We start from the raw sequence: 24,750 nt of genomic DNA, 5'->3' as shown, positions 1-24,750 counted from the left end.
CCACAATCAAATCTTAATATTCTAGGTGCACAAATCTGTGACTTATGGACTAGATTAAATATTCATGGATTTCGATTTGTGTTGTTTGAAAACCAGGCTGGAGACGATTGTCTCCCATAGTTCAAATGTACTCCCATAGTTCAAAATCCCTGTCACTCTCTATCCACGTGTATGCTTGATGTTTAGACTTGTAATTTTTCCCTGATGTTGCAGTACAATGTGAATGTTAGCAAATTAAATAAAAATAAAAATTTAAAAAGGCAATTCAAAGAGCATGGCATCGAAGTCCATAAAGGCTTGCTCTTTTTTAAAGAATCATAATAGAGATTTAGGTTCGATTAGGATCATGTTTCTAATAGTGCTACAACTGGCTCAGATCACGCTTCTAATAGTGTGCTGGGATTGGCTGCCTTTTTAAAAAATATAATTGGTAAAGAGTAACTTCAAATAGGACTACAACACAGACGACATCATGGCATAAACAAAATCCTATTTCAAATTATAATACTGAAATAAAAACCACATGTTAAAAATACATGAGATATTTTTTGTATGTTTTGTAAAAAGTTCTCTAGTGGATTACGAGTATCTATTAATTGACCTTCTTTCTGATACTATGTCTGAGGCTACCACCACTCTAGAATACTCGTGGGGCAAATTCATTAAAACCATCAGAGGAAAAATTAAAAGAGAACAATAAAATGAAGGAAACCACTCATGTAGATGATTTAACAGGCAGAATTAATTAAACAAAAAGAAAGATGGGAGGCTAAAATTAGATGAGAAAACAAAAACAATAAAACTAATCAGGAAGTCACAAATCAAAGATTGGGCTAGTTAACAACCATTATCGGCACATGATCAGCAGAACTCTGTGATGTCGCATATGAATTGGACAAGAAATTAAGGATTATGATAGGGAAGTTTGGGAATCAGATCTTCTAAAATTAACAATAAAGTAGCAACCATAACTAGCAGAGCAGGTCAATGATAAATGCACAGGCCATTGTTTTAGGAAGGTCAAGGATTTGAGCCCTTGAAGTTTGTCCCATAAACCAAAGCAAGCTGACATTCCACACCTTTTAATAACGCATGAGCCATGCAATCTCTGTGACTCCTATACCAGCTAAAATTTAGGGAAAGAATGATATATTTGCTGAATAAATACCCAAAGGACATAAAACAAGATTATCAACAAACAACTAACTAAAAAACTAATACCCAAAAAAATGAATAATACTTTTGATGACTATTAAATAATGATTATACATTTACATCATTTTGTAAATATGAGGAATGTACAATAACTCCTTTGAAGGTTTAAAAATAACGTAAAGGGTAGAGACGACCAGAATCAGTACCATTTGGTGTTTAATACATGCATTTTACCTGCCTTTGGAAACTTGTTACTTGGTCATGCTCAACTTTGAAAGAATAGTAACTGCCTGGTCGCTTCCCAACAAGAAATAGGGATGCCGTAAAGCAGCAGCAGCTGATAACCGCCCTCTTCTAAGAAATCCTCTTTCTGATATAAGCTTTGTGGCCAAGTCCCAACCTCTACCAGAGTCAAGATCAAGTATGCTCAAATCTGGCCTAAGTCGAGTAAATTCCCTCCATTTCCTCAAATCATATCCAACAGATTTAATTTCCAAATTAAACCTTTTCAACCCAGATGTTGATCTTAAGGTAGGACTAGCCATTTGTAGTAGAACCACCCCAGTGGAGTACATATCAAACAAATCTGGGCTATTTAACTGCACCCAACAAGGAAATTGCTGTATGTCATGAATTAGCACATCGAATTCTGCACATAAATAATGGACAGAAGGTAAACCTAAATTCTTGGTGTTGGTGATAACTTTATCAATTCTTGGCAAATTAAAACAACCAGAACAGAAAACACAGTTGTATCTAGCAAATGATGGAGTTTTTTATCCTAGTCAACATATTTTGGACACCAGTTGCCTTAGACCTTAGTGCTCAAACATTTTGTACTGCATGAACTTTATGTTCTGGGAAAAGTTTATAAGGTTGCAACCTTAAAATGTAGATTAAAGATGCACCTCAAAAATCCATAGGAAAAGGTTGTTTTAATCTTGAAAAAACCCTCTAATTACATTGAGATGTATGAATATGAAAAAAAAAAAAAAAAGATTTTGAGTCCCAGAAATAGTGCATCTTGCAACACATTATCTAGACCGTCTATATTTTCAAGATTTTCATATGTTTATAGATCTACTTGATTTTAATTATTTTTGGAGTTTAAAATTTTATAATTAGATATGAAAATAGATTTTCAGATAATCTTAATAATTTTTTACGTCAAAATTACATGTTATAATAAAAGTTGGAGGTGCACCTTAAATGGATTGCTTAGGGTAGCAACCTTATAGAAATCGCACCCTTATGTTATTGGTCACAGACAATAGCACTTGAATTGTTAAATTCCCCTAATCTTTTATGTCATAACCCACAATGAAAAGAACGGTGTATGCTTAGGGCCAAGAGTGTCAAGTGTCCAAATTTGTTGGGTTTAGGAGTCCATCATATAGAGGAAATTGTTACATAACCAATATAGAGTTTTTATTTCTAAATCAGTTTCTCATAAGCATGAAGAGATAACAGCAATAAGAAGAGTAAGAACAAGCCTGCCATAGAATTGGAGAAAGGATGGCTGCGACAGGTTCGGGAGGAGGGCTTGGGGTCTCCTCAGGAAGAACATAGAGTTCTGGAGGGCAATAGTCAGGGTCGAGAAGCCCACGATTGGGTACATAGTTCTTGCCAATTCGAAGATCAGTAGCCGCCCCAAAATCTATGAGCTTTATTTTCCCCTTTCTTGTAACCACCAAGTTGGCTGGTTTAATATCTCGATGCACAATACCTGTATCATGGATTTTCTTGAGAGATGTAATAATTTGCCTCATTATTTGTTTAATAATCAAAGCATAGCGCTCTAGTGAGTCTAGCCCTTTTAACTCTTGCCCAAACATAATAGACTCCAAATTCAAAGGAAAGCTTCGATCTTTCATAGAGTCAGCCAGAGTCTGGTCTCCCTGGAGCACAGTGTTATAGGGTTAGTATTAGAAGAGTGAGATTAAATTCTAGAGCTGAAATTACATCAAGAAAAGATGAGAATGATATAACAAGAATATAACATCAACATAAGTTTCATTTTGAGGGCTCTTAGTCAACAAAATTTAATGAGAACTGCAATTTTAGAGACAATTTCAATTAGTTAATGTCTTTCCAAAGGTGAATTAAATCCAGAACTCATTGTAATGCGTACCTCAAACTTCCAAACAAGCCATTTGCCACCCTTTGTGAACTGTGAGATGCTCTTGTCAGCAATGAAACTCCCAAGAAACTCAGCACAAGCTTCAGGAGCAGCTCTAGAAATCCTGTAGTTAAACCACTCTTCAAAATCACCACATTCTTTAGCCCCTTGGATCTCAGTTTTGACCTGTACTAGTGGATAGGCAAATCTAAATATAGATGTCATAAAAGAAACTTGGAAATAAAAATAACTAAAAGAGAATATATAGTAAACACTATAGATTGTTTCTTATTCATATCATAATCAATGTTCAAAAACAAGGTTTGCATTTGGAGACAGCTGGGTCCTGAGTCCAAGTAGTCCACACACACTGGGCCTAGTCTGTTAGAGTCATGGCCAAGAATGTAAAAATCATAATATTAAATATAGGAACTGGCAGAGTTTGGCCCATTCCTGTCTGAGTAACTAGGGGGAGTCGACTCGGACTCGCCTGAGTTTTAGAACTTGTATCATAATATGACTCAGAAATAAAACCAACTATAGTCAAGGTATCAATAGCCTGCGCTATAATTCAAATTGTACTTCCAAATGAGGTGAGATCTCTCTCCATTTCTCAAAATCAGCCATGAAGACTCCCAAATTTGTGAACTGACAAGGGCATGATCTGGTGCCTTCGGTTGTCTATTTACCTACTAGAAAATCAATAAAAAATTGGCAAAGACTAAAATTGACAAATATGTAATTGAACCAAACTATACAATAATCAACAATAATGTCACGGGACTCGTCCGAGTCCGCTCTGACTACGCCGAGTAACTCAGCCATGGCCCATGGACGAGGGCAAGTTGGGACAAATTCCACGGCAACTTGCCCCACACACACATAAAAGTTTTAAAAAATATTAAAAAATAAAAAAGGTATAAAAAATAAAAAATGTATAAAAAAAAAAAAGGGAAACACCACTATATAAGTTAGAATTAAGTTTTCTGATAAGTTTGGTAATTTTTAAGATGATTTGGGAACTTAAATAATTTTCTGAAATGTTCAAGTTACTAAATCAAAGTTTTCAATACTCCATCTTTTATAGAGTTTTTTCATCTTTGTAATCTTCTAATGGTTAGTATTACCTCTTTTATTGTTTTATCTCATTTAGAACTTTTTTAAAAAAGGTTTTACCCTTCTTTTGACTTTTTTCACTTTTTTGTGTTGTACATAACTCGGCCACATTCATCCACCGGGGTTCAGCCAAGTTACTCGCCTCGGCGGTGATCTCCAAATCATTGATCAAGAATTAACAGATCACCAAACAAAGAAATAAATATTTTGAGTCTAACAAACAATGAACGAAACGAACCAGGCAACCAGCATTCAGCAACTAAGAAAATGCTAACAAAATGTCTTAAAAAGAATATCAATCAACAAGTTAATCACTAATCATGAACTAACAGGATAGCAATCAAAAGAACAATTAAAAGTACACTGAAAGAAAATTGATGAACCAAAATTATTTATTGATCAAGAATTATAATAGAAAAAAACCATTGAAGGAATGATCTATGCAATCATTTTCTCAAAAAATGATCTATGCAATCCACCAACGAAGATTATTGAAATTCAAAAAAAAAAAAAAAAAACTGAAACTGAAAATAAGAACAGTAAGAGTGACATTGAATACTGCACCTTCTTAAGTATGACCTTCTGCAAATTCTTGAATCTCTCTTCTCTCTCTAAATCCTTGACCTTCTTCCCAGCCCTGTCTTCCACATTCACATTCCTGGGGACTACAGCACCAGAATAAACAACCCCAAAAGACCCTTCCCCCAATCTCTCTCCTAACACAAAATCACTCCTCCTAAGATCTCTTCTCCCTACTATACTATCAAGCCCAAGCTGTAATGGTGCCAACACATATGCATCAAAAGCACCTATTAACACTCCTGGTCTTGCAGTCAAATAAACCCAAGCAAAACTGACTAAAGAGAGAAAAGCCCATCTTTCTCCCTCTGGAAGGTCCACCACACCCTGAACCAGAGATAATCCAGATTGAATTAATGGAGAAACAATTAGTGATTCACTCTCAAACCCAATTGATGCTAAGTCATTCGCGATTTCTTCAGAGATATTACCCAGAAAGGCACTACATTTTGTTGGCCGGGATGAGCTAGAGAGAGAAAATGATTCAAAAGCACTTGTAGGGTGTTTGCTCGAGGGTGCTTCTGATGTGTTGAGCCATGACATGGAGAGAGAAATTGTAGAGAGAGAAAAGTTGTGATGGAGAGATGGTGGGGGGCTTGTGTGTAGTTGGCAAACCCTGTGAGTGTAGGAAGCCATGACAGGAGCTTTTTTTTTTGAACATGAGAGAGAGAGAGGTGTTATATAGTGTTTCATTACGAAACGAGCAGAGGTGGCTCTTGGGCCACGTATGAATCCTCGTATCTTTTCTTTATCCACGAGTTGGGGTAACGAGAAACTGAAGAGAGAGGGGTAGAGAGAGAAAGAGAGGTAGAGAGAGAGAGGGAGAGAGGAGATACCAATGGAAGGGGAACTTGGGCCAGTTAAAGAAGAAGTATCATTTCTTCATCCACAGAGTTTGGGACTTAGGAAAACAAGAAATATTTCACAAACATGGTTGAGGCTCTAACTTCAAATAGGGTGGAAAATGTGGTTTCAATATTGGAAATTTTTGTGATAGCATTGAAATATATTATGTCTAATTATCAAATTTAAAAGCTTTAAAAATAGTGTAGATTGGGCGGATCTACAAAATTTTAAAATTTTTAAAATTGACGGTCGAAAAATGCATCACAAGATATTTTATTTCTAAAACTTGAGGTCAATATGATAAATTTGAGGATATTTGGGCATCAAAACAACCTCTTCTAGAGAAATTTTTGAGGTGCGATATAATTTGATTGTTTAGAGCCTCGTACTTATATAAATTTTGTTGAACATGTGTATAATACATAAATGAAAAAGTTTATATACGGGCGAGGCCCTTAGCAATCAAATTAAGGTGCACATCAAAATTCACTGAAGCAGGTTCTTTTGATACTCAAAAATCTTCAAAACGAATCATCATGACTTCAAGATGTATGGGCAAAAGACAATAGATTTCAAGTCTTGGAAGTAGTACATTTTGTAATGTATTTTTTAGATCGTCAATTTTCAAGATGTTCAAGTGTTCATAGATATTTGATCTACACTATTTTTTAAGCTTTAAATTTTATAATTAGAGATGAAAATATAATTTGAAGCTATCAGAAAGATTTTCAGCACCTTACTTTGATTGTTTAAAGCCTCAACCTTATACAAACCACACCCATATGTAAATTTGTTAAAGGCCTCAACCTTATACAAACCACACCCATACTGATACGTAAAATTGTTTAAGGCCTCGACCTTATGCAAACCACACCCATACGTGAAAGAGAGACTATACCACAAGGTTGTTTAGTGTTTATTTTTCATACAAGAAGATCTTGTTAACCATTGTCTTTTTTTTTCGAGGGGAGGGAGTAATTCAGCGGTAGGAATCAAATTTGAGATACTGTGCAAATCGTCCGCTGCTGACCACTCAAGCCCAAACCTCATACTTTTATTCCTTTGATGCGAATTAGGTGGAAGAGGGTGCACCTCTAACTTAATTCAAAATTTTGGAAATTTTTTCTCGAGAGATTATTTGTCATATTTCACTTATGAAAGCTAGAAGTATTGGTGATCTTATACCACATATAAATGGCATCATATCAAAATAATGACATGATATGTTATTATATTTAGACCGTAAGTAGTTGTGAAACAAGATCAAAAGCTCAATACTTGGGGATTATTTGTTTTGTAAATTCTAGCTTGAGGTTTCATGCATTGAATTGTATATCACAAAAAAGAGAGTTGATTAATACCTCTTCAGGCATACATGTGCTTCCCATAAAATAGCATTGATGGAGTATTTTTGGGAACCAGATTTCAAAGGAGCAGAACCAAAACTAAATATGAAAATCATTGATCCACTTGAAAGTTTCAGAAAATTTCTTTACAGGAAAGAACGTAAACTGAAACCAAAGGTCTCTCCTCCTCTCAATATTTGGAAGACCTCTCCCTACTATAGCCCATACATCAAAGCAGAAGTTTTCTCTGAGTCAGTGGGTGAGGCGTGCACGATCAAAAAATATATATGGACGTCGCTAAAAGCATCCCCCAAAAGAGTACATTTTAAAGTTCAAAAAAATTTATATTTTTCATTTTCATAATCAGCTTGGATTAGATCATGAATCCCAAGAATTTTGCATCAAAAATCCATCTTTAAGGTGGATTTTAGAGGAGGGCCAACACATAGAAACCCATCCTACATCAAATAAAAAATCTCCCTCACCTTAGGAATATACTGTGAAATCTCATAAAACCCCCACATTGCCAAAATCTCTCCCATAAGAAATCACTTTGTAGACTTTTCAATACGCCCTCATAAGAAATCAGTTTGTAGACTTTTCAATGCGACCTCAAACCAAAACATGTCCTACCACCAGCTAAAAGAATTGCTGCATTTGGAAGTTTCACTATCTTCTCATTTAATTAAATAACCTTTCCCTCCCATGAAATTACATTTCACTAATTATATCTCTTAATTACATTCCACTAGATATGGGGCAGGGGCAGACCCAAAAAGACCGGTTGAAAGTAGTAAGAAAAATATGAAGGCTTATGACCTCACTAAAAGTAGTGCATTTAATAAATTAAAATGACATATTAGGATTTGTTTAGTCAACCTTAATTAGTTAGGGAAAAACCATGATGATGACATTCCACTAGTTCCCCCCTCCCTCCCTTTCTCTCTCTAAAATACTTTCTCAATCAATCACCACGACTAGGGAAAAATTGCTTGAAAAATCTCTCTCTCCCACTCTAACAAAACCAATAATATCACAAAAATTACCTTAATAAGAAAAGAAATTAAACTACTAACACATAGCAGGCTTGTCCATGCAAGCAAACATCCTTTTGCCAAATCCCAGGTTCCAATAATCTTTCAATACATATAAGAATCCAGAGTCCTCAACCCAGGTTAACCATCCACAAATTTAAAAGTAAAAATAAAAATATAACAGAATAGAAGTCGACTAATTTTCAACCAACAAGGATCCACCCCTTTGGAGATAGGGACTTGGCCTCTCGTAAGTAAACCCTACGAAAATATTCTCTCCAGCCTTCGGGCTCGCAACTGGCGAGTCGAGGAGGGACATTTTTGTCCATTTCTCATCGAAATTCGCAACACAGAGCTTACCCTCGACCTTGGGCCTGGAAGGAGGCGGGATCTCCCTTGCCTCGAGCTTCTTCCAGTTGATAGTTCTGAACCATTTGTGGCCCTTTATTTTATTGCTACCCCCAGGCCCGCTCCCTAGCCTCTTGCTTACATCCTTTTGCAGCAGCTACAATTTAAAACAAACAAAATCACAATTAAAAATAAATCAAATCCTTTTTTAACATAAAAATAAATCAAATCCTTTGATTATACTTTTTACTACTATGGTTGAGAAACTATACCAAACATGGCCTGTTTAATGTAATAGGATAAATAGCTTGTATATTGGAGAGTATGCAGCATAAATGTCATCTCCAACTCCATTTTTTTCTGTTACGAGAGTAATGGATGGTGGAGATGGCATGTAGTATACCAAATTACCAATAAGTATGCAACATATACGATACACATGCTACATTCTCCTTCGTAGATGAAAGAATGGAGAGAATGATTACCCCTTTCAAAAGGGAATGTGCCTCGCTGGTGAGAAATCTGGGCAGCTTGATCTTATCCTTGATTATTTTCTGTTGGATCTTCTCGCGATTACCACTCATAAATGGAGGCTATACATTTAAATAAAAAAAAAACAGCTCTAAGTTAGCTGATATAAATAGAGAGAGAGAGAGAGAGAGAGAGAGACATGTGGGTATTATCTAAGAGAAACTGTGGTGTAAGACATAGCATGAGAGAGAGAGCATAGCAACTTCCCGATGTTGGGCATTTAAGATAAAAGGTGGTGCAGGACCTAGCATGAGAGAGAGAGAGAGTAGCAACTTTTTGATGTTGGGTATTTAAGATAAATTTGGTGCAAGACTCTGCATGAGAGAGAGTAGTAACCTCTTGATGTTGGGTATTTAAGACATCACGCGCATGCGAAAGAGAGAGAGAGAGAGAGAGAGAGAGAGAGAGAGAGAAGCAAAAACTTGTATTGGTATATAAGATAAATTGAGGTGCAAAATATAGTCAAGAGAAAACCTAATTCCAGATGGTATCACAACAAGGAACTACAAAGGCTCTACTCTTTGTTTAAGGAATGAAAAAAAGAAATATCAAAAACTCAAGACTCAGGATAGAAATGAAATGAAGCAGCAATTATTGTTAAATTTGGTGCACGGGATAGCATGAGAGAGAGAGAGAGAGAGAGAGAGAGAGAGAGAGTGTGGTGACTTCTTGATGCTGGGTATTTAAAAATAAACTGTGGTGCTGTACAGCACGAGAGAGAGAGAGAGAGAGAGAGTAGCAAATACTTGTGTGGATATATGATATAAAATGAGGTGCAAACTCTAGTCAAGAGAAAACCTAATCCCAAATGGTATCACAAGTAGGAACTTCAAAGGCTCTACTCTTTGTTCAGGTAAAGAAAAAGAGAACTATCAAAAGGTCAGACTCAATGGAGAAATGAAATGAAGAAGTAACTATAGATGAGACTACTTACCTTCCCAGTAAGCATTTCATACAATAGAATACCGACACTCCACCAATCTGCTGCTTTATCGTGTCCTTTCCCAAAAATAATTTCAGGAGACATGTACTCCACAGTGCCACACAAGGAGTTGGATCTCGTATTCTCCTCAAATTGCTTTGCCAGTCCAAAGTCAGTCAGCATCACCTATCAAGATCAGAAGGACAAGTATAATGAAATTTATAGAGAACTATTGACTACGGACTTGTTATCTCAGCCCTAGATTTGTATTCAAGGACCAAATGATGAGAAATTTACGAACTAGATCACCTGCAGCGTATGGAAGAATTATAGGACCTCGAATCACATGTTATAGCAACAGATAAAAAGATTATGGACTTCTCATTCTGACCTCTAGATTGTGCATTCGAAGACGCAAACCTTAAATTTCACTGATACAAGAAATGGACTATGGACTCTTCATTTCATACTCTCTAGATTGTGCATTCAAAGCCCAGGTCACAATTTTACCGATGGACAAATAGGCCATGGATCAAAGACCCAGGTCACAATTCTATACCTATAGACAAATAGACGATGGACTTCATTTCGACCTTTAGATTCTGTAGTCAAAACCCAACTCATCCTAAAGACGAGCTAGGTATGCACTTACATATTCATAAAAACCAGCATTCATGTTTGTGTGTGTGAAAGAGATACATTGAGAGGAATTGAAGAACATTGTGCAAACAGATGAGATAGAGAAAGAGAGGTATCTGAGTCCCCTCATACATCAGTATCCCATGTTTCCATGTGCTCTACAGGCTGTGCAAATATTAGTGAATCTGGTAGGCTAATTTTTTGAAGGAGGCTTTGTAAAAGGCGGGCAAATAAGAGAGATCATATCCAAAGCCACAGGTGCCATTCCATAATTAAGTGCTCTGGCACATCCCTCTGTGAGAGAGAGAGAAGAGCACGAAAAATAAGCCAAATGAAAGAGAGAAAGGGTAAGTTGGTGTTGACGTTTGTGCATGTGAAGGAGAGGAAGAAGGACAACTTTATAAAGTGAGCATTCACGTCAATGTTTTGAACAAGGTAGAATTGGAAACTCACATGGCCATCTTCATCCAGAAGAATATTCTCCGGCTTGAGATCCCTGTGCATGATACCATTCGCATGGAGGTGGGCAACCGCGGAGACAATCTCAGCTGTATAAATACGTGCTAGGTCCTCCCTAAAAAAGTAATATATATATATATATATATATATATATATATATATATATGAGCAAGAAATCTTTTTCTTTTGTAGCATAAGCATGCATACATAAACAGATAACATGTTTCTAAGAATTAGTAATTTCAAGCACCTGAAAAGGCCATGCTGGTACAGCTGAAAAAATAAGTGACCACCATTAATAAAATCCAGCACAAGATACAACCTGTACTTAGTCTGCAAGAAAGACAAGGGATTCTTAATATCAAATTGCAAGACCCCAAGCTTCTAAGTCACTAGAAAACAAGACTGCTAGTTCAACACTCATAACATCTGGTTAACTCCATCAATCCATCCAGTTAAATTTCATCAATAATAAAGCACCATGATGGTTCATAGCATTTTCTTTCTGGTATAAGATAAAACATGTAGAATGCTACATTTGTTTCCTAGGACTCTTTTGTATTCTTTGTTTCGTTTATCCCATGAGAATTCATGTAAAAGTTTTTGGAATGCCCATCCAAAAGAGCAATCACCAATACAATAAGTAAAGCTATCAGTGCGTTCATTTGTGCTGCATTGGCTTAGACCAATGACTGGTATGACAGAGACATAAACAACACCACAAGGGTTGTCAACCCCATACACCTAATTTTTTAAAATCAGTATGATTTTCATTAAATGAAAAAAAAACAACAACAGTTTTTCTATAAATGGTAGGAAATCAACATCTTATGACATGCGCATGTTTGTGTTACTATAGAGCAAGACAGCCTAGTGATTGGTATCTCACCATGTATAAAACATGAAAATTAGTTACCTTGGAAAGAGAACTCTTAGCTACCAATATGCAAACAATAAAGTCCAAAAACTAAATGCCAACAAGTTAAGCCTCTATGATATCAACTATGCTAGTCCCGAAAAGGTTAAGTTAAATTATATGCTTAAAAACAACCATCTCCAGCCACACTTTAAGGCTCCCAAATTACAAATACTCATATTATCTGTTAAAAGATTAATAGCATCTGGTCTCCCAACAAAGATACGACAATCGTATGCACATACATGTATGACACTACATCTTAAATGCTCATGAGCAATGTATGAAGGATGAAAACACACTCCACAAACACCTTCCCTTAGTTCACATCATAACTCCTGTAAATTTATATTAAATAATACAAAGAAAGTAATGATATGTGTAGTCAGAAAATGTAAAACATTTAAAAATTTGACAGATGTAAAACGTTTAAAAATTTGACAGAAAATATTCATCTACACAACAACAGATAGAATCAAAATAGTACCTGGAAGGAGTATCTGAGTTGCACGATAAACGGGTGAACAACTTTTGTTAAAATATCCCTTTCCGATTTCATGTATTCAGCATGATTCTTCTCCATAATCTTATCCTTCCTCATAACCTTCATTGCATATATTTCTGAAGTACCCCGCATCCTCACTTGATAGACCTTGCCGAAAGCCCCTTGCCCCACCATCTTCATCACTTCAAAGTTCTCAAGCCCCACGCCTTGAGTCTTTATAACTTGGGATTCACCCAAAGCCACAGGCTTCTCTATTGAATCCACCTCAGATAAACCCTCACATACTTCGTGTGGCACTTCGATCATTTTATTTTCAATAATGCCCTCTTTGTCATTCAAGGTCAACTTGCTAAGAGAAACAGATTGACTAACACAAGTAGAGGGACCCACTAGTGAATGGGACCGATGGTAGATGACCACCGGGTCATTATAAACCATCTCTTGAGATTCAATTGCAGGCACGGAATTATCCAAGCATTCGTCTGATGAGACTTGAACCCCAATAGGGCCAAATACATCAGAAAAGTCAAACTCAACATATTCTGAAGGAACACTAGTTGGGTTTTCCACATGAGGAAAGAGCCGGTTTGTGAAGGCAGGTTTGCACCCCTTGGTCATTTGAACACCCGATAAGTGTGAAGAAACCATCACTGAGAGGCAATGATGATGATGGGTTATAGTTGATACCTAAGAAAATAAATAGTAATTTAGGTTGACTTTAAGGTTGGCTGTCTCCAATGGACTTTGCCACGAGAACTGACGAAGAAGGTACCCTTACAATGGCCTTCAACAATAGGAAGTTCACGCCCACAACTTTAGCTCCAAGGAATCTTGGAAGAAGGCAGACCAAAATCCAGAAAAAGAAGTTGTCCTTGTTTCCCGAATCACAGGAAACAGTTATAGCTACGGCACTTCTTGAATTCATGAAGAACAGGTTGTGAAAAGCTGGAAAAACGTTTAAGAAGCATTAGTTACAAGAGAATTGGGAATACTTCACATACACGAGTCAAGAGCCCAATTCAAAGGTTCCCACTTTGGGACAAAGAGAACTAAACTAACCATAAACTTATAGATGACATGATATCATGCATTTCAAATGCCAATAGAAAACAACAGCATAAGAGTTCCCTCTTCTTCACAGACGCACAGCAGTGCACATGTACTCCATACAACATATCCACATTATATATTTATGTATTGTATGACATCTACACAGATGTACATAGCATGCGCATGAGTGCGTGAAACACATGCATGTGCGCAAGCGTGGATACACACACCCATACTCATATGCACTGGCCAACCAACGCATGCACTAGCCAACCAACTCATGCACATGCACAAGACAACCACATAAAACATTTAAGGCTACAAAGAATAATATTAGACAAGCCCACAGCGACACATGTATTCCATACAAAAAAATTTAAAATAAACAAAAAAAAAAATCATGGGGAAATCTGAGAACTGAAACAATGAGTAAAACATGAAATGCAAGCTTCTCATTATAATAATGTAGGAAACAGATCACATTAAAAAAATTGGAAAATCTTCCAAAATTAAAAGGAGAATAAATATGAAACCAAAGATAAATGTGGTAATTGCTAGTGTATAACAATAACAGCTGTAAAAATATCGACCGCCACAGGCAAAGTAGAACGAGACCAGCCCATAAATATAAAATTCATGAGAGAAAGAGAGTATATAAAACCTGTGAACCAAACTTCAACTGAATAACACATTTACCATAGGAAATAGACAACTAAATGAGATACATGGGGACATCTAGAAAATCTTCCCTTTTTGCTTAGTATAATAGGAACAGATTTCAAAAGTAAATTCTATAGTACAACATTCAAATCAAAATTAACTTGGGATAACAAAAATGGTAAATAATAAAACAAAGATTCATTAATTTAAAATGATGATTTAAAAAGTGGACCGCCCAGTGCCTAGGAGGTTCAGAAGGCCTAGGCGCATCACCCAGGCCTAGGCGCCAAGCCCAGAGGCAGAAAACTTTTTTTTTCTTCAAAGATATATAAGTTAAGAATGATGACTTTTAGGTTCATTTGAACCCTAAACCCACCAGAACCCCTTTTAGAGTAACAGAAACCTCAAAAAAACTACATTTCATTGGATCGAATCATCGAAGTGTTTCTCAAAGTTTGGAGTTCAAGCAACCAAAGTAAGTGCATTTTTTAGATTGTTTGTTTTATTTTGAGATATCGTCTTCAGGAGTTAGTCGGAGTGAAGATCCGGATTGAAAATATAGATACAACCCGAATCCTAATGACAAAAATTGCGTTAGATGCAATTTTTGTGAAAAAGATACAAAAAGAGGCATAAACCGGTTTAAAAAACATCTTACCGGTATTAAAGGGGATGTCGCCCCTTGTAAAAAAGTTCCTGAAGCTATGAAGAAGGAGATTAAGCAATTTTTAAGTTATGAAAAACAAAAACAAGAACAAAATCCTTGTCATAGATCTATTTCTACTACTCAAGAAAAAGTGATCCGGGTTGGATGTATGGGTACAACCCAAAACCAAACGATAAAAATTGTATAAGGTGTAATTTTGTGAAAAAGATACCAATGGGGCTATTAGCCGATTCAAAAAACACCTTGCTGGTGTTAGAGGTAATGTTGCTTCTTGTACAAAGGTCCCTGAAGCAGTTCGAGATGAGATTAGACATCTTCTGAATTTTGAAGAACCAAAAAAAGATGAAAATAAGGCTTGTTCTATGGAAGTATCTTCTCCAGTTTCTAGTCGGAGTGGTGATCCGGGTTGGAAGTATGGTTATAACCCAAATCCAAGTGATAAAAATCGTATTAAATGTAATTATTGTGGAAAAGATACTAATGGGGGCATTTATCAATTTAAAAAACACCTTGCTGGTATTACAGGAGATGTTGTCCGGTCTAAAAATGTTCCTAAGGCTACTAAGGAGGAAATTATACAATATTTGAGTTCAGAGAAGCACAAAAAAAAAGCTAGAGCAACCAAGACTCCTAGGAACTCATCTGCACAGGCTGCACATACTAGTAAAAGGAAGGTAGAAGAAGGGCAGGAGGAAGAGGCAAATTCAAAAGAAACAGAAGATGACGAGCGTTATATTGAAGAGGGAGATGACTCTGATGATGATGGCCTCAAATCTGATGTATATGATGAGACTTACCCTATTGATATTCCTTCTAATGATGATGATGACTGAAGACTCTTGCCCCTTGGTGCTGACTGTTGAGTGTTGAGTCTGTTGACTGTTGTGTTGAGTCATGAGTGTTGACTTTTGTTAGACCGCATATTTTCTAAATTTCAGTATATTTCTGTTGTGTTGAGTGCTGACTTTTATATCCTACACTTGTATGGTTTTACAGTTTACTGTTTTAACAATATGGATTATCAAAATTCTCTTCTTGACTTCTATCTTTTTTTCTTTTTTTTTTCAACTTGGAATATGGTATATTGCGATTTTTTCTTTTTTTTCAACTGGGCAGCCGCCCAGGTTCCGGGGGCTCGCCTAGCGCTTTTTGATACACTGATTTAAAACAAAATTCATTGATTCAATCAACAAAACTATGTGATAAAATATGCATAAAGAACTCCAACAAAGCATCCTTGAACTCTCATGGGTTGTTTGGGAACCTTGGATACGCAAAATCAAGATTTCCATATCCAGGTATTGCAATATAAGTAGCTTTTGGCGCAATTTTTGCTGCCAAAACCAGGTTTTTGGTATCCACATAATGATCCAAAACGAGGATACATCTATTCCCAAAAATACTTGGAATACACAAAATTAAGCTTTGTGCTATTCTCGTTTTGCTCGGTTTTTACACTTCCTGTTGCTATTTTCTCACCTTTTTTTATTAGCTCTCTCTCTCTCTATGTGCAGAGCTCTCTCTCCCTCATTGAAAGCACGACTGCCAAGCTCGTCCTCCCCATTCAACATAGCAATTGAAGCTACAAAGCTCATAAATTCATCGCTCGTACTTTGATCAACACTTTGAGCTCAATTGTTGCTAGGTTTTCTTTACAGTCGGCAATCTCCCTTCAGCCACTAAAACCAGAGCTTGAGGTATGTATTATGAGCATGAGTTAGGGTTTTTGTTTTTTGACTCGGGGTATTGAAAGGTAGAGATTCAGATGTAAATTAGGGTTTCCACAGCATGGGTGTACAAAGCTCCAAAATTCATGGTTTCTTTCATCAGCTAATAAATGCAAGTTGGGGTTATCGGAATTTTGTCAATAATATTGCTTTCATCCAGGGTCTTTGCAATTTAGGGTATCTGTAGCTCAAGGAATCATAAACAATTTTGTCAATAATACTGCTTTCATCCAGGATCTTTGCAATTTAGGGTATTCGTAGCTCAGGGAATCAAAAACCTTGGGACTTTGCATTATCAGGGTTTTGCAAATCTGGCTTCTTGACTCCAGAGGTTTTGGAAATCTTATTTAGGGTCACTACAATTCAGGGCTTCTTCAACTCAGGCTTTCTGCAAATCAAACCTTCTGTCAATGGCTGAGCACTTGGCTTCAATCTTTGGTACAGATCAGCATAGATTAACTACCCCTTTTATTTCAAGATTGGAACTTGCAAGCATGGTGATCGATATTCTCGTCTCCATAATCGACCAACCATAAGTCCCACTCTCCTTCTCTCTAACATGTATCAGAGACCCGACATGATAAGTATGATAGGAATGGAAGGCATAAGAGTCCAAAGAGAACGAGGACTCCAATTCGAGAATGAAGTGAGGAAAGGAGGGCAAGGATCGAACAGTGGAACAAAGAGCGAAAGGAGAATCATTGATGCTCTTTTGTTCCTCTTCAATTGTATTCTTTAGGGAAGATATGATGATGAAAATTGGGTTTTCCCTATTTGTTGGAAGACTAATCCTTTGTGATTTAGAAGGTAGGTTTGATTTAGATTTTGAAGTAATTTTATTTTTGGTAATAGATATTGTTTGGCATCGTTGTTTCTGCGTCATTTTGTTCTCAAATTTTGTCTGTGTATGTTTCTTGATGCCGTGAACATGTTCTTGCAATGAATGGGAATTTGGGTTCTGGATTTCAGGTTATTTTGGTTGTTTGAGTTTTAAGGATTGTCCTCACTACATATGTAATTGATTGCCTATCTAGATTGTGGTGCGTTTTAGTAATGATGTTCTAGTTCGGTGGTTATGTTTATGAGAATTAGTTTCCATTTCCCTTGCCTTCCATCAGTAGTATTTAATGATTTATGACCTTGATGCTCATTGTTTGCAGCTTCCTAATTTATATAGCTGTGGAGTAATGAGTTTTCTATTTCTAATTAACCATTCAAGTATAACCACGAAGTAAAAAAATTCAACCACAACATGTAGTCTATTGTGAGAGCTGGTTCATCATTGTGCTTCTTCATTTTCTAATTGTTATATGATCTTTCATAGTGCTTCCCGTAACTTTTACATAGTTGAAAAACCTGGGCATCCAGTTTCCCTGAACATGGTTTTCTTTTGAGGGGCTTTAACATAATAATTGAGGTTTTTCATGTAAATATTTGCATTATTGGTTATTTTGTTTGAGGATCTTCAAGATTTTTATTGAGACAAAATTCGACCTATAAAAAGATAAGAAAATATGACCGGAACCATCTAATGTGTTTGTAATATTTAATGTCTAGTGAAAGTGAGAGAGAGAATCATAATTCTACCCATAAAAATATTGAAATATATACTCGGAACCGTCTAATTTATTTGTTACATTATTGATAACTTGTTCCCAAAAAATATTTTTTATTGGCCATGTATTACTAGGGAATCATCAACTTAAAACCTTGGTTTCAGCTTCATGGTGCCAAACAGGTTATTTTTCATATATTTGGTTCTTCCAGCAGCCATCCAAACAGTATTGTTTTCAAAATCAGCTTTTACTACTAGAATATGAAAAACCAGATATTGAGAGAAACCCAGGATTTACGTATCCAGGGATCCAAACAACCAGTAACATATTAGATCAGATCATAATCAGATCAAACTAAAAAACTAATAGAATTCCATCAGAAAAAGCAAATTATTTCCTTATAAACAATAGAAAAAATTAGTGACAAAAATTATAGAACAAAATAATTAACAGATTGACCTATCCATGGCAAAATAGATAAACTGCATAATTTTTAAAGAAAGTGCATAAGAAAAAAAAATGAAAAATAACAATGAATACATGATGAATAAACTGACTAAACAAAATTTCAACAGAAGATAAAATTTCCATGGAAGAATCCTAAGATGTGAAAAGTACACAAAACAGCAAAGCAATCAACCAATAAACAGACAAATAACATATGATTAAAACCCTAGAAATAGAAGAGAAATGAGTGGATCAAAAACAAATAAAGAGTTCATGCTGCATAGTAAAACATATTATTTCAATTACCGGAATTATAAAATAAAACACAAATAAACATCACAAATCAGATCAGAGAGGTCACCAACTATTAACTGATCGTGAAAAACAGAACCAGATCACACCAAAACATGATCTAATTCCACCTCAAAAACGCATTAAAAATAATTCCACAACAAAAAAGGGCATATAATCCACAAAATAATCACAACATAGCGCAAAAGAAATTTACCTATATGAACACACCATTCAGGTAAAAACGAAAAATGCATAAAATTTGAAGGAACAAAGAAGAAACGAAACAGAAAACCTATGAATGATTCTTCAATCAAATGAACAGAATAAACTTCAGCTAAACATGCACATTGATCATGGACAATCAAAGATGTGAAAAATACACAAAACAATAAAGCAATAAAACAATAAACACATAAAAAGAACAAATAAAGAATTCATGCTGCATAGTAAAAAATATTATTTCAATTCCCACAGTTATCCAATAAAACACAAATAAACATCACAGATCAGATCAGAGAGGTCGCCAACTATTAACATATCGTGAAAAACGAAACCAAACCAAACCAAAACATGATCAAATTCCACCTCAAAAACGCCTTAAAAAAAGAATTCCACCTCAAAAAAGGCAAATAATCCACAAAATAATCACAACATAGTGAAAAAAAATACGTATATGAACACACCAGTCATGTAAAAAACACCAAAATTCAGAAACATTGAAGGAACAGAGAATAAACAAGACAACAAACCTATGAACGATTCTTCAATCAATTAAGCAGAATAAACTTCAGCTAAACATGCCCATTGATCATGGAAAATCAAAGACAATGACGAAAAAAGCAATTTCACCAATAAATTTCAACAATAAATCGATGGAAAATCCATGAAAACGAAACCCTGAAGAAGGAAAATTAGGGCTTCTTACCAACGGAGAAAACCTGAGGCGCTTCAAGGGCAGCTCTTTGGGATCTCTGGAAAAACACCCTGAGTTGCGAAATTCCTTAATTTATAGCCCTCTTCTTTGACACGTGGCGTCATTTTACTGGCATTTGAGAACGAGTTTTAAAACGGACGGTAGCCGTTTGGCACGTGCAATAAAAAGAAGCTTGTGAAAGTGCTCGTTCGGATTGAGACATTTTATATTCGCGCTTTTTTTGGGCTCGTTTTCACTTGCGGTTTCCCTTCGTGGCGTGTTGTCCCGCTCGATTGGACGGCTGAGATTCAAAGTAAATCTTTTCGTAGGGAACCAATAACATAAAAAGGAAAAAGGGCAAAATACACCCACACCCCTTATCTTTTTAAAACATTTAAAATATTAAAAGATGGAGTGAGTGGGAAATTTTTATGATGCCTCTAAAATTAATTTTCATCACCAATAATGAAATTTGAAATTAAAAAAAAGTATAGATTTTTTGAATATGTGAACACTTATTTTTAAGGTAAAATGGATGATCTAGATGATTTGTTACAACATATACTATTTGTAGAACTTGAAATCCTAATTTTTTTACACTACTATAATGTTCAAGCTGAGATAATCGATTTAAAGGTTTCTCAACACTTAGAACTACAATTTTTTGTGAGTTATGAGGTGAGGCTTTATTTGTTTTAATAGGGTTGCAACCCAGTCAAACCATTTTCCATATTAGGATAAAATTTGTTTTATGCTTTCCATTTTATACATGAGTGTGCTCTTTTTTGTGTTTATTTTTCCTTTTTCTGAAATACTGGCAGCAGAGTGCTAAATCAAGGTGCTTCATTTTTTTATCTTCCAAACTAAATCACTCATATTTTCTTGTCAATGATCGACTGAGAATTTCAAGTTCCTCATTATTTATTATTTGGTAATAATACTAGGTTCATAACAAAGTGTTAATTACAAACAAATAGAAGTTGGTTTAAAAATAAGGGATTGTCTACTCAAATACCATTTATCTTTTGTACATGGAGGTCACAATCATTATCGTCCCTTAAATTTTAAAATAGGTAGTCGTAAAAGCATCATTGAATAGACACACAAAGTTCCAAAAAAAATCAAGAACTTAATAACTCATCCCAAACCATCAAATTTAACCTCTAATGAGTGGAAATGACGGTAACCTCCATGTGCAAAAGATAAACAATCTCTTTATAGACAATCCCTAAAAATAATTTGCAATATATTGTATAGACAATCTATTCTTAAGATTTTCAATTGCCTAGAGATCTACTTGATTTGTAGCTTTTTTTTAATCTTTAAATTTAATATCCCGAATAGAAATAGATTTTTTAGGTAATTTGAAATTTATTTACACTAACATTAATTTTAAATAAAATTAAAAAAATACCCATTACTTTAACAATTAGAGTTGACCCTTATAAACATCATCCTTAAACATTTTCAAATATATAGGCTAATTGGGAAAGGAGTTGGGTCATGATAGTAGCACCATTGATATTAAAAGCAATATTTAGACTTTTATTCTCACTTCATGTGTTAAAAACTACTAACGATTTTAAAAAACAGATAGGAGCTCATCTATCTTTGAATTACCCAACAAAAACTAAATGGTCTGATTTCTACAGCTCCACGTGTGAGACCCGTGTGACGCAATTTGATAACACGTGGCAACACAAACGCCGTTCGATTGTCTTCCGCTCTCTTTTGGGCCGCGTGGACCCACAACGGTTGGACCTTATCATCAAATGGAAAGGCAAGCCACAAGATAAGGCTACAGTGTGGAAGGGACGCGAATATTCCTTTTATGAATTGGAATATTTTTCGATTTTGGAATAACGGAGAAATAAAACAATTGAAAATTTGGAATAATAGAGAAATTAAATAATTGAAAAATCTAAGTTTGATGGATAGGATTTTGAGGCAGGTGGGGCACATGCATTATCAAAATAATAAAATTCAAGGTTAAAAAAATAGATCGGTGATTCGGATTGCATATCTAGAAAATCAATCTAATTCGGTAGAATGGATTGACGATCTGATATAGTGAACAAGCCAATAAAAAGAAAAAAAAAATTAAAAATAAATTAAACGATGGTGTGATTGGTTCTAGCTGTTTCTAAGTTTTATTTGATGAAGTGGATGTGTTAGGCTCTTGGGAAATATACTAATGATTTAAAAAATAGATTGATGATCTGCATCGTAAAAATCTGGCCAGATCAATGAATTGGTGGCTCGGATTGCTGTTTTACTGTGCAGACAAAATAGTGAACTAGTGAAAAAACATGTACGAAAATAGTAAACCGACCAGAAACCGGCCCGAATCAATGAATCAACATTTTTACTATAACAAAACAACGTTTTTTTACTGTAGCAACATGTTGTTATGCTATAGCAAATCGTTGGTTCTCTTCTTGACCTGGTGGTTTCCTATATATCGACAGAATCGGCACAAGGGACAAATTCTTAAGTCGGACTGGACGATTATGTACCCACCTAGCATTTTTTAAATCACTGGATAATGCAATATTTTTTAAATAAATAATTGAAAGTTAAAATAATAGCGGCCAGCTGGTCAAAAGGAGGTACAAAGTATTCTTCAACAAATTATATGGCGCGCCTAAGGAAACTAGGCTGTTTCATTTCTTTAAACACCATTGACATTGGATATGGTTCTTTTAGCACGCTAGGGCACCCTAGGCATGTGGTTCCTTTTCATGTGGACTCTCTCTCTTGTATACCTTCCATCCAAGAACCCCACACGTAGGGTCATCTAAGAACATCATATTCATACGTAAGGTATAGCCTATGTATTTTGTATGGGAAACAATAGCTTGCATTGGAAGGGTGTGGTGTACTCCTTTTTTATATATGGGTGTGGTAAGGCCGATGCCCAAACCAATCAGAGTAAGGTGCACCTTCAAATGGTATTGGAAGATGTTTCAGTATTGGAAATCTTTGCGTTGGCTTGAGAATTTATTTTTATCTCTAAAATTAAACATTAAAGGTTAAAAAATAGTGTAGATCAAGCAGATGTATGAACACTTGAAAATCTTGAAAGCTGTCAGTTCAGAAAATACATTATAAGATGCATTATTTTCAATACTCAAAATCCATTTTTCTTTTGTACATATATATTGAAATCGACATGGTTGACTTGAGGATTCTTGGGCATCAAAACGAAATCAGGTGTGTTTTAATATGATTGTTTAGGGCTTTACCCTTATATAAACTTTTTCCTAAATATAATATAGGTAAGCTGTCTATGATTTCCCAACAGCATAGAAGTTCTATCCTCCTCTTTATCCAACCGTCCATTTTGAATGGAGGGCTAAAATTGCCCCAACCACAATGTCACGTCTCTATCCTAATTTATTTTTAATTTTTTTCTATAAACTATTTTGACACTAAAATTTGGATGTCCATTCCTCTATTAAACTCGCACTAGCGAAAAAAAGAAAAAAAAATTAAATAAAATAAAATGACCAAAATACCTTTGAAAGTTTCAAGGGATATTTTGGTCATTATATTTTATCGAAAATTTATTTTTAATATTTTTTATAGGTGCACCCCAATGAGAAGATGGCGCATACCAAATTTCATTTTCATACAATTTTTATAAAAAAAACTAAAAATAAAATATTTTAAGACATCGAATCTAAGATCAAATGGTGAGTGGCTCTCTTAATCAAAATTGGACGGTTGGATGGTAGGGGATGATAGAACTTCTATGCTATATGAGAAACATAAAAACCTTTCCCATATAATATATACTATTGGAACATTATTGTGTCTTATGTTTCCATATTTATCGAAGGTTTAAAAAGTTGGAAGTTAAACTCGGAACTGCTCGAGTCAAATCCGAACCACTAAGTACTGAGTCCAATTTTCTCCCCAAATTAGGAGTCCGCCCAATACAACCACAAATTGTATTAAAAAAGCTTTATTACAAAACCACTGATTTTGGAGTGATTTATAGCTCCTAAACCTTGTTTAAACAAACAAAAAAAATTATTTACATTATTTTAATTTGGTTTAGCCTGGTCGCCAACTCAGCCGATTCGACTCGATATCGGACCACCGGTTCCATTTTTTAAACATAGTATCCAGATCATGTGATGCTTTTCGAATGTCTCGTGATACAAAATGAAGCATATTGGCCGGTGGGCTACCTGAAGAGAGAATAAGGACATTAAAAATGGAAGATTTTTAATGGGAGCCGTGCCTTGTAGACAAAGCTCTAGTCAAGAAGCATTACTTACTGGGTAGGACTCAAAAGATAATGACAAACTTTTCCTCCATCATAAGTTTTTGTTATGGCTGAGGTTTGTATAACGATGGTATTTTAAAACATCAATGGTGCACCTTGAAGCATGCTCAAAGGTGTGCTTCAAGTGTATAAAATCATTAAGATGGTTGGCGAATCTTCTTTTTTTTTTCATGGGTTGTGTACTATTATATCATTTATCTTTGATACAACAAGGTCACAATCATTTATAACCATCTTATGTGAAATCTGATAGCTTGGGTATATTACAAAGTTAGAAAGAAATTCTTTTAAAGTATGAGCTTAGTCAATGTAATAAATGCAGCCATCAAATTTTACATCCAATGGTCAAAATTAATTGTGACCACTTTGTACTAAAGGTGTGGCACCAATAGACGATAAGATGAGAGAGAATAGGCTTAGTTAGGCTGGCCATGTATGGTGACGATCAAGTACAATATATGTTATGAAGTGCGAGTTAGTTCAAATGGAATAACTTAAAGAGCAAGGGGTAGGCATAAAAAGACGTGGTTGGAAGTAGTTCAAAAAAATATGGGGACTTATAGCCTCACTGAGAGGTATAACATTTAATAAAGCAGAATGACAAACCATGATTCATGTAGCCGACCT

The 24,750-nt window shown here is 35.3% G+C and overlaps 2 protein-coding genes across 2 annotated transcripts; both read right to left on the bottom strand.

The window, feature by feature from the left end:
- Positions 1-1,230: 1,230 nt before the first annotated feature.
- On the bottom strand, positions 1,231-7,017 carry STN8 (Protein kinase superfamily protein). Its single transcript, XM_011624379.3, has 4 exons — positions 4,955-7,017; positions 3,287-3,460; positions 2,649-3,053; positions 1,231-1,754 (listed from the first exon to the last, which is right to left on the bottom strand). The coding sequence occupies exons 1-4, from the start codon at positions 5,660-5,662 to the stop codon at positions 1,407-1,409; spliced, it is 1,635 nt and encodes a 544-aa protein (XP_011622681.2). The 5' UTR covers positions 5,663-7,017; the 3' UTR covers positions 1,231-1,406.
- Positions 7,018-8,194: 1,177 nt separating this feature from the next.
- On the bottom strand, positions 8,195-19,897 carry LOC18432375 (serine/threonine-protein kinase AtPK2/AtPK19). Its single transcript, XM_088873982.1, has 8 exons — positions 19,842-19,897; positions 13,294-13,460; positions 12,498-13,202; positions 11,345-11,427; positions 11,089-11,131; positions 10,009-10,182; positions 9,029-9,136; positions 8,195-8,700 (listed from the first exon to the last, which is right to left on the bottom strand). The coding sequence occupies exons 2-8, from the start codon at positions 13,438-13,440 to the stop codon at positions 8,392-8,394; spliced, it is 1,569 nt and encodes a 522-aa protein (XP_088730108.1). The 5' UTR covers positions 13,441-13,460; positions 19,842-19,897; the 3' UTR covers positions 8,195-8,391.
- Positions 19,898-24,750: the final 4,853 nt, after the last annotated feature.

This window comes from Amborella trichopoda, chromosome 8, assembly GCF_054954075.1.
Source record: "Amborella trichopoda isolate Santa Cruz 75 chromosome 8, AtrichopodaSantaCruz75HAP2 v2.0, whole genome shotgun sequence".
NCBI classification, from domain to species: Eukaryota; Viridiplantae; Streptophyta; class Magnoliopsida; order Amborellales; family Amborellaceae; genus Amborella; species Amborella trichopoda.
This window is presented reverse-complemented; position numbering and strand designations above follow the sequence as displayed.